The sequence below is a fragment of the Nyctereutes procyonoides genome, unplaced genomic scaffold (genome assembly GCF_905146905.1).
Source record: "Nyctereutes procyonoides isolate TBG_1078 unplaced genomic scaffold, NYPRO_anot_genome, whole genome shotgun sequence".
Taxonomy (NCBI): domain Eukaryota; kingdom Metazoa; phylum Chordata; class Mammalia; order Carnivora; family Canidae; genus Nyctereutes; species Nyctereutes procyonoides.
In genome coordinates, this window is record NW_026575126.1 from 35,970,191 (window position 1) to 35,983,673 (window position 13,483).

The 13,483-nt window shown below is 55.6% G+C and overlaps 1 protein-coding gene across 1 annotated transcript in view; it reads left to right on the forward strand.

The window, feature by feature from the left end:
• Positions 1–13,483, forward strand: part of SLC6A17 (solute carrier family 6 member 17) — a 49,090-nt gene that overhangs the window by 12,474 nt on the left and 23,133 nt on the right. The window contains exons 2-5 of the mRNA XM_055340815.1: positions 4,649–5,021; positions 9,573–9,730; positions 11,411–11,537; positions 12,299–12,480. Coding sequence (XP_055196790.1) covers positions 4,736–5,021; positions 9,573–9,730; positions 11,411–11,537; positions 12,299–12,480 — 753 coding nt within the window. The 5' untranslated portion in view covers positions 4,649–4,735. The remainder of the gene's footprint in view (positions 1–4,648; positions 5,022–9,572; positions 9,731–11,410; positions 11,538–12,298; positions 12,481–13,483) is intronic.

Consider the following 13,483-nt stretch of genomic DNA (forward strand, 5'->3'; position numbering starts at 1 on the left):
GGCTGTGGGCTGGGCCGTGTTGGACCCCCGCCCCGGTCTGAAAGCTGCGTCTCACGGGCGCAGGGAGCTGGGCTGCCGGGGGAGGCCTGCTCCCCGTCACTGGTGCCACAGCCTCTTTCAAACAGGAGGCAGCGCAGGAGCTCAGAGACGTGGGTGCTGCCTGCCCTGGGGCACGGCTGTCCCCCTCGCCTCCCAGGGCCTGAGGATTCAGTGGGGTGCCAAGAAGAGGCGCCGCTGTGAGCAGTGCCCTGAGACCCGCCACCCCTGTTCCGCGCAGCTCTGTAGGGTGGGCACTGCTGTCCTCCTTTGACAGCTGGGCCACGGAGCCCCGAGACCCCAGACCACTTGCCGGCTAGGCAGCTGCTGGGCGCCGAGCTGGGCCCAGAGCCGCGTGGCCCGGCTTCTGAGCAGCGCCCCACGTCCAACCACCCCGAGGCTGAGCGGAAACCTGGTGGCTCCAAGCTATCCCAGAGGGGCCGGGGGGCCACTGCCAACGAGGGGGGCCGGGGGGCCACTCCCAATGAGGGGGGCTGGGGGCCACTCCCAATGAGATGGGCCGGGGGGCCACTGCTGACGAGGGGCCTGGGGGGCCACTGCCGAGGTTGCTAGGCTTTAATACGGGGCTGTGGCACCGTGAGTAGTGAGATTCGCATTTTTACACCGAAGAGCTGGCGCTCAGCAGACCTTCCCCTGCTTCCCTGTGGCCCGGGTGAGGCGGGCCCGGGCTGGGGGTCGTGGGGTGCCACCTAGGAGCCTCGGGGTGGGGGGGCCAGATCCTGCTGACAAAAGCCGGACAGTTCTGGGATGGTGTGGGTGGCAAAGGCTTCTCCACCCCTACCCCACTTACACCGCACACTCACTCTGGCTTTTCTTGAGGAGAAATGGCATTTATGTGATTAATATGTAATATAAATGGGGGGCTTAGGTATTTTTCGGTGAATCAAGGCAAACAGTGCAAGGCTTCCCGGTAGCGGGGGCCCTCCTGGCGCCAGGCCCCGAGCTGGCCACTTTGGAGGCGTCCGCTCGTGGAGTCCGCAGGTGGCCCCCCTTGGGGAGCGGGGAGCTGTCATCACAGACCCTGTTTCACCCTGGAGAGAACCGACACCTGCATAATTGAAGTGGCTGCCTGCCTTGTGCACCGGGCAACGGCCCCAGAGGTGGCGGTGGCGGTGGCGGCGGCGGAGGGCAGGGCCTTTGAAGACAGGACAGGGCTTGAGCGTTCCCATTTTGTCCGATTGCTCACTCATGTGACACACATTTTCCTGAACATCTTGCCGAGATGTCCCCTCCTCAGGAATGCCTTTTTAGACCATAAAATAGTGGCCCTTCCGCTTGCAACACTGCCCTCCCCTCCGTGTCATTTCTCTTTATATCGTGCGTCCCCACCGGCCACTGTGTGTTTCTTTCCTTCATTGGCATCTGACCCTTCCACAAGAAATATAAACCCCCAGAGGAGACACTTCGCTCATTTTGTTTGCTGTTGCATCCCTGGCATGTAGAACAGAGCCTGGCCTGGGGAAGGCACCCAGTAAATGAACAAATGTATGAAATGGGAGCTCTTGAACTCAGGCCCCTCTGACTACAAAGCCCCTGCCCTCACTACCACCATCTTCTTCCTGTTTCTTCCTTTTGCAATCCATTTCCCCCCGGGCTTCAATTTTCTCATATAGAAAATGAAAATATTGCCAGGGCCCCTCAAGCTTTAATATTCTAAGTGTCAGACTCTGTTGTCACCCAGCGTGTTCCTGGGCACAGAAGGTTCCAGTCATGATTGCAGCCCATCCCAGTGCCCCTGCTTGCAAATTTGCCCCAGCACTTTTCGTCCTGCAAACCTGATGGCACAGAAGGCCCCGGCCCCCGTCCTGTGATGCAGGATGCTCTCACACACCTCTTGGGAAGAAAGAAGCCCTGCTGGGCTGGTGCCTGTGGTTTCTGTGATGCTGCTGTGGGCATCCTTCCCTGGCTTTACCAGAATGTGCTAATTTTGTCCTTGAGTCCTCCTAATTTGAATGATGCTTGTCCCCTCTCTGCAGCCCTTTCTCTGCTGGTGACCAGAGCTGCCACTCTCTAGACTATTTATGGGAAAGCGTGTCCTCCAGTTGGTCAGCAGCAGGATGAATTCTGCAGACTTACGGGAATCCCCTTCGGTTTTCTTCAGTTGTGAGATAATGGGCAGTAAATCATACCTAATGCACTGCAGATTGTCCTGATCAGATTCCACTGCAGGCAGAGTACCTGGAGACAGGCTCTGAGCTGGAACCCTGGTGATTGCTGCCTCCAGAGGGACCCCAACCCTTCTTCCCACTTCTGTCTTTCATAAAAACTCTTCTTGAAGATGCAGGGGAGATGGGGTAGCCAGACAGCCAGCCCTTGCATGTGCCTTGGGTTGTCTGCCTTTGAGGGCCATGGGCACAGGGACCTGCTGACTGGGGAAGGGGGAGGGGCTCATGCTGGCAGCCCAAGCAAGAGCACAGGCCTCCCCATTGTGTGACCCCTGAGGGCACCATTCCCTTACGTAGCATGCCCCCCCCCCCCCCCCCCCCCGCAGCCAAGGGAGGCAGAGCGCTGAAGGGTCAGCAGACACACACTCCCGCCAGGACACAGTGGAACGTTCAGCTGAACCCAGTGTGGAGTCCCAACAGAGAGCTGCATTTCTTTTAGAGAATTCTAAGGTCTTTTAGGCAGACTGGTTCTGTCTCAGTCACTCCAAAGCCCAAGACCCTACTGCTCCTGGGGCCTAAGGGGTAGTCACCAAAGACTCACTGTCTCCCTTGGATGAGAAAGGCAGGGAGGTGTCACCTGCTGCTGTGGCCCATGGCCTGGCCCAGGGAGGGCTGGCTAACCGCACAGACCAGCATGGGCCGTCCGCATCTGTCAGGTCTCCCAGCATCACTACACAGGTAACAGGATCTGGCTGGCCAGGTCCCCTTGAAGTTTGGGTCGTAACTGGAGTCACCCAGGAGGCCTGGGCTAAGCTACTTCTGTGCAGTGCCCTGGCCCGTGCTGTTCTGATGCTGTTCTGATGGCAACTACAGGCAGCGAGGCTTCCAGAGGCAGCTCCTCCCCCCAGTGAGGGATTACAGAGCTGGGTAATTTACATCCCTAGAAAGTGCAGGGCACCTGCAGGCCGTGTGTGTGTGTGTGTGTGTGTGTGTGTGTGTGTGTGTGTGTGTGTTTAATTTTAAATCCTCCAACCTCTCCTTAAGGAGGAGGTGCTTTGAACATAGCAGCTTGTTGATTTCAAAGGACTTGTTTCCTTGGTGCTTTATTTCTTTAAGGGAAAGCGTGAAAGCCAGCGGGAGGATTGGCGGTGGGGGGGAGCCGCGGGGGGGGGGGGGGGGCTGGCCCCGCCTGCATTGTGCAGACAGAAGATCTGCTGTAAGACTGTCGCCTGTCGCTGGGATGGAGAACTGGCTCTCTTGGCGGCGGCTGCGGCGGCGGCGTGGCCCTCAGACAGTGTGGGCGCTGAGCGATGACCCAGCATCTGTTGGCACTAAGCGAACACCTCCAGGGCTGTGGTGCCAGAACCCTTAGCAGAACCTGGTTAGAGTTCCTGCTGGGGAGTGAAGGGGACACGGAGGCTGGTTCCAGGTCCCCGAAGTCAGAGCTCTAACTTTTTTTTTTTTGCAAGCATTAATGTCCCCTGAATCACCTGAGGGTTCTGTAAAAATACAGAGACTGGGGATCCCTGGGTGGCGCAGCGGTTTGGTGCCTGCCTTTGGCCCAGGGCGCGATCCTGGAGACCCGGGATAGAGTCCCACGTCGGGCTCCCTGTGCATGGAGCCTGCTTCTCCCTCTGCCTATGTCTCTGCCTCTCTCTGTCATTCTGTGTGACTATCATAAATAAATAAAAATAAAAAAAAATACAGAGACTGATTCAGTAGGTCTGGGGATGGGCCCGGGTTTCTGCGTCTCTAGCAAGCTCCCCATGCTGCTGCTGGCCCACGAACTGTACTTCTTTTTTTAAAGATTTATTTATTTATTCATAAGAGAGAGAGAGAGAGAGGCAGAGACACAGGAGGGAGAAGCAGGCTCCATGCCGGGAGCCTGATGCGGGACTCAATCCCAGGACTCCAGGATTGTGCCCTGGGCCAAAGGCAGGTGCTAAACCGCTGAGCCACCCAGGGATCCCCCCGAACTGTACTTTGAAAAGAAAGACCCTGGTGAAGGCAGACCCCAACTTCCCTGCCGCCCCCCCCACCCCGTGGTTTGGCTACAAAGAGCTCAGGAGGGCTGGGCTTGGCCACAACCTGCACCCCTGTGAGGGGAGGTCTGGGGAGCCTCGGAAGGGTCCTGAGCACTCTGGTCTATGCAGTGATGACAGGGGCAGTGCCATGGGAGATGGCCCTTAATTTGAGTGTGGTGTCTGGTTTGGCCTCTTCTGCCCCAGTAGGTTTACCTTCAGTGATGCTCAGCAGCCGTGGGAGAACTGAGTCTGCAGACTTTGAGGTCCTTGGGGGGTTTCCTCTGGGGGGCAGGGAGGAAGACAAGCTCCACATTCCAGGCTGCTCACTGCCCAGCCTCCAGGTGTGTGCCCTAGAGTGATGGGGGATTTGCATCCACTTGCCCCCCCCCCCACCTCCCTGGTGTAGTCAGCAAGTTGTTGTGGTCAACTAAGCTTCTCCTGTTCACCTGGTCACTCTCGCAGGTGCCCGGATGAGAAGGAGCTGACAACAGCAGAGTGTCACCTTCTCTGAGTGCTGGGAAGCAGGGCTGTGTGGCCCGAGTGGCACCAATGCCGAAGAACAGCAAGGTGACCCAGCGTGAGCACAGCGGTGAGCATGTCACGGAGTCGGTGGCCGACCTGCTGGCCCTTGAGGAGCCGGTGGACTACAAGCAGAGCATCCTGAATGTGGCAGGTGAGGCCGGCGGCAAGCAGAAGGCAGCAGAGGAGGAGCTGGATGCGGAGGACCGGCCGGCCTGGAACAGCAAGCTGCAGTACATCCTGGCCCAGATCGGGTTCTCTGTGGGCCTGGGCAACATCTGGAGGTTCCCCTACCTGTGCCAGAAAAATGGAGGTGGTAAGAGGCGGCCCTGCCTGCCCCCAGGGTGCTCTGCAAACGGGCCGGGCTGAGGGGTGAGAAGGAACAGCCCTTTGCGTATGCAGTCGGGGCTCTTGTAGGGTGGAGCTCAGGGTTCTAGAGGAAGGCTCCCCAGAAATAGCTAATAGTTAACAGCTACCAAGAGGCTGTCGGAGTGATGATAACCAGAACACGGCCTATGGCCCAGGACCGCCTGCAGGCAAGCCCCAGTGCGGCCAGTCAGCCCTGCAAACCCGTGCAAGGTGCTTGATCTCTCTGCACCTCTCTGTTCTTCACCCGTAAAATGGGAATGATAGATCCTGCCTCACAGCAGCGTGAGGAGGATTAAACAAGCTTTACATGTAGAATGCTTCACACCGTATCTGACGCATAGTGAGGAGCAGTGGTTGGCCATTGTAATGAAATGCTTAGCAGGTGCCAGGCACTGTTTAACACTTGCTGGCTCTTAGGCTGAAATGCACGAAACTGCTAGTATCTGAGCATCTTGGAATAACCAAAACACCAATTTCATACAGTTCAACCATCGGATCCCTCTACACCTATGTGAGAAAGGAGTTATTATCTTCATGGTAGAGACTGTCAGTTTTGAGGCACAGAGAGATTAGATGACTTGCTCAAGTCACACCGCTAGTGACAAAGTGAGGATTCTCACCTGGACAGCTTGGCCAGGGAGTCTGAGTACGCCTGCTGCTGCCTCCCAGCGAGGAGGGGGCCTCACGCTGCCCCTTGAGTTTTAATCCACCTAGGGGATCTTGCTCCCAGTATCAAACCCCTTTTACTAACCACTTCCAGCCATCAGGATAGGTAGCAGCCCCCTGGGGCTTTATCCCCCAGCCCCTCTGAGACAGACTGGAAAGTTCCAAAGGTAATTTGTTTTGAAACCAGGGGAACACTAACAAAAAACAAACAGAAAAACCTAGCGGGCTGAATACAATGGCATTTACAAGCTCGGACATCTGGTCCTGGGAAAGTGATTTGAGGGAGCAGAAGGTCCTTGTGCCTCTGAGTCCCCGTGGCCTGGGACTGCCTCACTCCAGCCTGATGGGTGGCCACAGCTTTGTCAGCATTTTAACCTGACTCCTGCCTCTGCTCCAGGGGACTCTGGCCACGGAGCCTGTCCCAGAGATGCAGCCCCATTCAGGGACACTCTCTCCTCTCCAGAACACACTCCCTCCAGCCCAGAGGCCAAGTCTAGCTGGAGGCTTCCCCACCTTTCCCATTTCTGTTGAAAGGCAGGAGTGAGAATGCCACTCGAGCTGGTGTAACTTTCCACCAGAGCATGGTCTATTTACCATATGCTGTCCATGCTTTGAAAAATCTTCCCCAACCCCACCCCAATCAATCAGCAACTGCCAGTTAGAGCTTTCGGTCCGTATGGCATGGCCAGACTCAGGTCACTGAGTTGCTAGAAGAGAAGCCCAAAGCAGAGATAGAAATCCAAGTGTGTGGTTTTCTTACGTGCTGAGAGATGCTGACAAGCAGCATCCACAGTGACTTCAGAGGGTGCGTCATTATCTGGGGACTCCAGCTGGGAACCACTAACCTTACCCCTGTGGCTTAGATGATCAGCTCTGCCTGGGCACTGGGTGCTGAATCAGGGTCTCTCTCCCCACACCACACACGCTCCCAGGGCAGTGGTCTTGCCGGAGCTTTCCTGTTCACGGTGCCACCAGCCAATTGTCCGGGCGCCAGACGCCCGGACAACCCCCAGGAAAGCATTGTTAGCGGCTCAGTATTTGGAGCTCTCCATTCCTCATTCCTGCTCTCATTCTTCCATCCTCTCTGATTCCTAGAATCCCTTTTTATCTCTGCCTTTAGCCCTCCTGTATCCTACACGTTTTACGGCAGGTCATCTTAAATGTTTTTTAGAAGGAGGCAAATGATCCTATTTCATATATATACAGGAAGGAGGAAACTATTTGGACAGAGAGTAGAAGCTCTGTGATTTTGAGCCATGGGGGAGCTGGTCAAACTTGGCTCAAATCTGGGTGGGTGTTCTGGAACTCTGCTTAGCTCCACTCAATGCTGACAGTTTATTCTGCATCGTCTTAGTTTCCTTTTTTTTCCTGTTGATTCTTATGAAAAAGAGGCAGATGTTCATCAGGTGCTGACTGGGGGTAAGTAACACATGTAATCCTCACAACAGCCCTGTGCAGTGGGTCGCATTGAACCATGGGAAATGGCTGTTTTTCTGAATCAAAAATGGTCACAATACCAGCAGTTTCATGTGATTCTGCCGAATGTTATCATCATCTTTATATAGATGACAAAAAGTGGCATAGAGAGATCAAGGAATGGCCCAAAGTCACACAGCTAGTAAGTGGCAGAGCCAGGGTTCAAGCCCAGAAGGTCTGGCTCCAGGGTCCGGATCTCAGCCCCTACTCGGTATGCTTCTCCACAGGCTTAGCCCCAGGTGGTCTTTCAAATCCCAAAAATAACCTCGGGATTTGCAGGAAGCAAGACCCAGAGTACAGACCTAGATGGAGACTGTAGAGCTCCAGGGGGCCTCAGAGATGCCACAGTCAAGCTTCTTAGAGCCATGTTCTGCAAAACCTCCTGACACCCTGAAGCAGTGCTCCCAGCTGTTCAGATGGAGGACTCCAAAGTTCCCGCAAGTCACTGAAATATCAAAGGGATTCCAGTTGTGTCTCCAAGTTGTATTTTCGAAGGTAGTAGAGAGTGCATTTCCAAATGATTTATGCAAGGGTTGATAAGAAAAAAGTACCTCTACCTAACCAAAGATCCTCACCTGGACCACAGCCCCTGAGCACTGTGTGTGGCTGGGCCGTGGCACTGTGAGGGGAGCTGAGCCAAGTCCGTGCCCTGAGCCTGACTGAGGCCACCGGCCCCAGTGACAGGTGGCAGGTTGCCTGTGGCTGGTCTTTGCTGAGGGCCACTCTTTGGACAGCACATAGGTGGAGGCTGTCTCTGGTGCTTTGGGGAGAGGAGAGAAGCCTTCACAGAAGATGCCAGCCTACTCTTCAGACACCCCAAAACCCGTCTCCCTGCACCTTTTGCCCCATCCAAGGGTATATGGCTGAAATATAAAACCGGTGAGGCTGTGTCCCTTTGACTTTTTGCTGGTCATGTGTCTCCTCTTTCATTTCCCCGAACTCAAGACCAAGAGAGAGAACCAGGAGTCCTTCAGGCCCACCCTCCTTTAGGGGCCAGGATTGGCACTGCTTGTTAGTGGCAAGTTGATGTTATGTGTATGTGTGATCGTGTATATGTGCATGCTTGATGAATTGGATGCTGCTGTGTACGGCTGGATGGGTTAGTGCCCTTGGAAGCCTTTCCTGATCAGTGCTGTTGGACCCCGACCCCTCCCTTGGCTCGCAGAGTGCTCAGCCGGCCCTCTGTGACGAGTCCGTGTGTGTGTATACACATGTGCTGACATTGCTCACGTGAAGCTGAGGGTCCTGCCTTCCAGACTGTGAGCTCTCCTGGGATAGTGGTGTACTGATTGTGCCTTCTTTTGCTCCCCAATCCACCCCCCACCACTGCACATGCCTGGCACAGGGTTGACCTGCAATAAACAGCTGACTGTTGCCAAGTGCCGGGTCTTGTGCTCAGGAGATGCCCTATCCCCTGAGTTTGTTGGCAAATTGGACACATGTGGACTGTCATGTTATGGGGGGCAGAGCAGTGCGTGGCTGGGGGTCTTCTGGATACTCCCAGCTGGCAAGGTTTGGTCTGGGGGATGCTGGGTGACCATCAGGGCACTGGTGACTGTCTGGAGCTGTCTGATGGCGTTGCTAACAGGACTAGGTTGCTGGCACATCTCTCAGCAGAGATCACTCGTCTGTGTCCAGACACCATTTTAATTCTCCTGCTAAACGCCCTGTCACTTGGAATTGCGATTGTGTCTGCAGTGAGGTCAGGACAGTGAGCTTAATTTATCATCCAGAATCTTTATCAAGATCCATTCTGTCTATCCATTACCATCCTCCTGGCTGTGCTTTTCTGAACTGCTAATTCCTCTCTCGTTCCTCCCAATTAGCTGTAGATTAATGGTGGTGCTGGTCAGACCCTCTCCCTGGAGAACTTCCAAGCTCTGCTTCCCTGGAGCTGCCAGGTCCGCCGCGCTGGCTTCAGTTTCAGATGCGGGGAAGGCCGTGCCTGGGGTCTGTGCCTCTGGGCGGCGAGTGATCAGGACCCACTCCACCTCCATCTGGGGCTGCTTCTCTGTGGGCGGGAGGGAGCATGAACAGGTGTCCACAGAGTACGTTAAGGAGGTGAGCCGGTCTGCGTGACTCGACGTGTGGATTCCCGAGACAGTATGGCATCTGTCTCTGAATCTAACCTTGTGAGCAGTCCTCCCGTAGCATTTCTGATCAGGGGAGTCAAGGGACGTCTGGGTGGCCAGTGCGTTGTGGGTCACATGTATAAGCCGGGGCCTTCCTGGAGGAGGAGTCCAAGGACTGGTCGCAGTTTGAGGGTGGTCAGAGATGTGGGCAAGACTGTAGGACATGGCTGTCCTCCCTTACCCTGGGTGCCGTGCATTCCTCTGACATCCTCTCTCCTCCCCAGGTGCCTACCTAGTGCCCTACCTTGTGCTGTTGATCATCATCGGGATCCCACTCTTCTTCTTGGAGCTGGCTGTGGGCCAGAGGATCCGCCGCGGCAGCATTGGTGTGTGGCACTACGTGTGCCCCCGCCTGGGGGGCATCGGCTTCTCTAGCTGCATAGTGAGTCGGGGGCCAGCACTGGGCACTAACCAGCAGGCAGAGGGGCTGCTCTCAGGTCCGAGGTTTGCAGACCAGAGTCTTGGGTCAAGGGCAAGGAGGGAGACCCTCTGCATGAGAATTGTTTCCAGCTGGTGTCTCAGGGCTACATATTTCCTCCTTTGAAAGTTGGCTACACTGCCTGAGGCAGGATATGATATTTGGAATTGCTACCAAGGAGGAAAGGCTGGGACATCTCAGCCGGAGTTCTCTGGGGACACGTGGACCCTCCTGGATAGCTCCGTCTGCTTACTGACCCATCAGCTCTCCGCAAGGGGGGCTCTTCCTCTTTCCTTGATTGAAGAGTATTTGAATTGGACAAGTGTGTGGCACAGGAAAAGGCAGCCCTGAGGCACAGGAATAGAGTTGGAGAAGGTCTCAGACAAGAGTGCGGGGCTGACCCAGAAGGGGTGAGGCTTTGGAACAGTGGGAGCCAGGGAGACCCCACTGGCTGGGTGGGGAACTCTGTGAGGCTTGTTCACCGGGCTGGAGGTCAGGCTCTGCTTAGCTCTCTAGGGAAGGAAACTGAGCTTCTCTTAAGGGCAAAGCACACGGGCGCGCCTGCTCACACCTGCTTCTGGAAGGGACCAAGGATTCTGTTAGGCCTGGCAGCACGGCCAGGCCAAGCCTGCCTCAGGCAGAGACCAGGGGAGGGTCTGTGTAGCTCCCGGAGTCCTGCTGGGTATCATCTCTGCTCCGGTTGCCACGGCTAGACGCAGCATCCTCTGCTGGGGCTGGCCGTGTGTGTACACGAGTGTGAAAGGGGCTCCACTCGGCCGGAACACACCCAAGTAAAAGAAGTGGGCGCCCTTCTCCCTCTGTACTCCCGTTAAGGTGTGCCAGAGCAGTGTCTGCTTCTGCACACCAGGGCTTGGGTGAAATCCAGGCAGCAAGCCCGCCCGGCTCACCTAGTAGTCAGCATACCAGAACTGGGACTCTGGAGGTGGAGGGGCCTCTCAGCATCCCCAGCCCCCAGTGGATGTAGGAAATCCCCGTGCGTAAAAGCACTGCTTCCTGAGAAACCTCTTGGACTCTCAGTCCGAAACTATGCATCCCTATTTCAAATATAATTCTACCAAGGTAGGTGATCGTGTTTCCAAGACACAAGAAGTGACATCTTTTGCGCGACAGGCTGCTGCTGCTGGTACCAAAGAGAGAGTGGTGTCCTGAGAGGAGGGAGGGCACAAGAAACCAATAAGAAGCATCCACAAAACCCCGGGAACACTGCCATCTGGGGCTGTTGTCTACAGGGGCAAAAGCTGTGCAGGCCTCTACAGCCCCCAAGGGCAGCTCTGGAATGGTAATCCTGAGTCATCAGGAAATGATGGGGAGATGCTTTAAGCATCTTAGAAGAATTTCAAACTGGAAAGGATTAACATTTTAAGAGTTCATTGCTTAAAGGAGGGATCTTTAATATCTGAAACATTCCTTCGTGGATTGTCTGAATACCAGATGAGCGGAGGATTAGGAGACCCTCAGCGTCCATGCCGCATCCCTCCTCCTCCTCTTCCTCATCCACCTCCTGCAAGAGTCTGTGCGGTCTGGTCTGCCTGAGCCTGGGCCTTGGATGGGGAGTCGGGGTGGGGTGGAGTTGCCTGTGGCCTTGTGACCCCTACCCCCACCACTGTGGTCCATTGTCCTCAGGTCTGCCTCTTTGTTGGGCTGTATTATAATGTGATCATCGGGTGGAGCATCTTCTACTTCTTCAAGTCTTTCCAGTACCCGCTGCCCTGGAGTGAATGTCCTGTCATCAGGAATGGGACTATGGCAGGCAAGTATGAGACCCCCTGAGTATGACCACCTGGGGACCCCAGCCAGCCTGTCCCAGGAGGGGCTGGAGGAGCCTGAGAAGCTCAAGCACAGATTTGGGACTTGCTGTGTCACCTTGAACAAGATACCTACCCTCTCTGATCCTCATTTCCCATTCTGATGGCCCTTACCAACCGATCCCATAGAGTTCTTAGGGGGATCGAATGAAATGAGTGTAGGGAAAACTCTGGAAACTGTGACTTTTGTTTAGTCATTATCAATGATCCTGTGTTACTGTAGCACCATCCTATCTGGAAACAGCCTTAATTTGCATGCCAGTCTTACAAAAGGCTAAGTGACTTATCCCACCTCACAGATGGGTAAACTGAGGTCCAGAAGTGACGTCCCTGTGTTTGCACCACTCATTTAGCCAGGGATCTGGGATGGGAAACCATATGTCTGGCTCCCATGTCAGGACCTGTCCCAAGGAGCTCGAGACCAGTGCTGCCTATCCTGGCAGTCCTCCAGGCGTGGAGGCGGGTAGGGATGCATGTGTGTTAATTTAGCCAGATCCATGTGTCCTGAAGCCTCCCAGGCCCATCTGGAGCCCCATCTGGGGTCCTTCAGGGTCTGCCGGAGGCTGGCTAGCCTAGAAGGAGCACAGTACCTCCCTGCCACCCACACTCAGCCAGCCGCCCACCCACTGCTGCCCTGGGTGGGGGTCAAACAGAGGAGGCGGCCCCGCAGCCCCACCTGAGGCCACGGCCTTTGCTGCTATTCCAGTGGTGGAGGCAGAGTGTGAGAAGAGCTCAGCCACTACCTACTTCTGGTACCGAGAGGCCTTGGACATCTCCAACTCCATCTCGGAGAGTGGGGGCCTCAACTGGAAGATGACCCTGTGCCTCCTGGTGGCCTGGAGCATCGTGGGCATGGCCGTCGTCAAGGGCATCCAGTCCTCGGGGAAGGTGAGTCAGGAAGGGAGTCAGACCCACATGGGGAGCCGCAGGAGCCCGTGGGAGGCAGGGGGCTGAGGACCCTGGGCTATGCCAGGCAGGGTCTGTTGAGTGGGCTTGGCCTCTGGGTGGTCCAGGAGGACGACGCAGGCCCCCCGTGGAGGCGATGGGAGTGTCACTGCCGTGTTATTGTTCCCTGTGAACAGCCCACCAGGAGTGGCTAGGAGTGGGCTTGTGGAAAATCAGGGCTCTGACCCCCGGTCACCGCTGCTCCGATACCTCAGGCCCGCACTGCAGACTTTGTAGAGAGAGCAAGCGGACCCAGGGACATTCATCTAGATCCTAGCTCCTTAGGTTCCCAAGCACACGCCCCAGAAGAGTCTCCTCTGGGCACTTTTTCGTGAAAACCAGCAGCTCACCACATGTAAACTCAAGGGCGCCTTGAGCAGATGGGTGCTGTGAGTGAAGGGGCCTTGGGGTGTCTGACGTTGGCTCTCCACTGCTGCTTGCTCAGGGCGCAGCCCACACACCTCCACACAGCTCAGACCCCCTTTCTTCCTTGTCAGGTACCAGTACTCATGGGCTACTAGGGCTGGAAAGGACATGAGAGACCTTGTGGCTCAATTCACTCATTCTACAGATGAGGAAACTGAGGCCCAAAGCAGGGAAGCCCCTCACCTGACATGACACAGCCAATCAATCCCAGAGCTGGAACTAGAGCCTTGATCTGTCTGAGGCTCCAGGCTCCATAACGGACTTCTTGAGCAAGGAAGCTAAGTGTTGGGAAGGTAGAGTGTTCTTGGCCACCACCTGTTCCCTCTCCATGGGCCACAACAGTAGCTGACACTTGATGGCACTTAACCAGGCACGGCCACATGTACGAATGCTTTTGGTCTACAACAACCTTATGAGTTAGGAAGCCTTATACCCATTTATAGATGAGCAAATGGAGGCACACAGAGGTTAAGTGAATAGCTCAAGGTCATGTGGTGGCTAAATGGTAGGGCCAGGATCG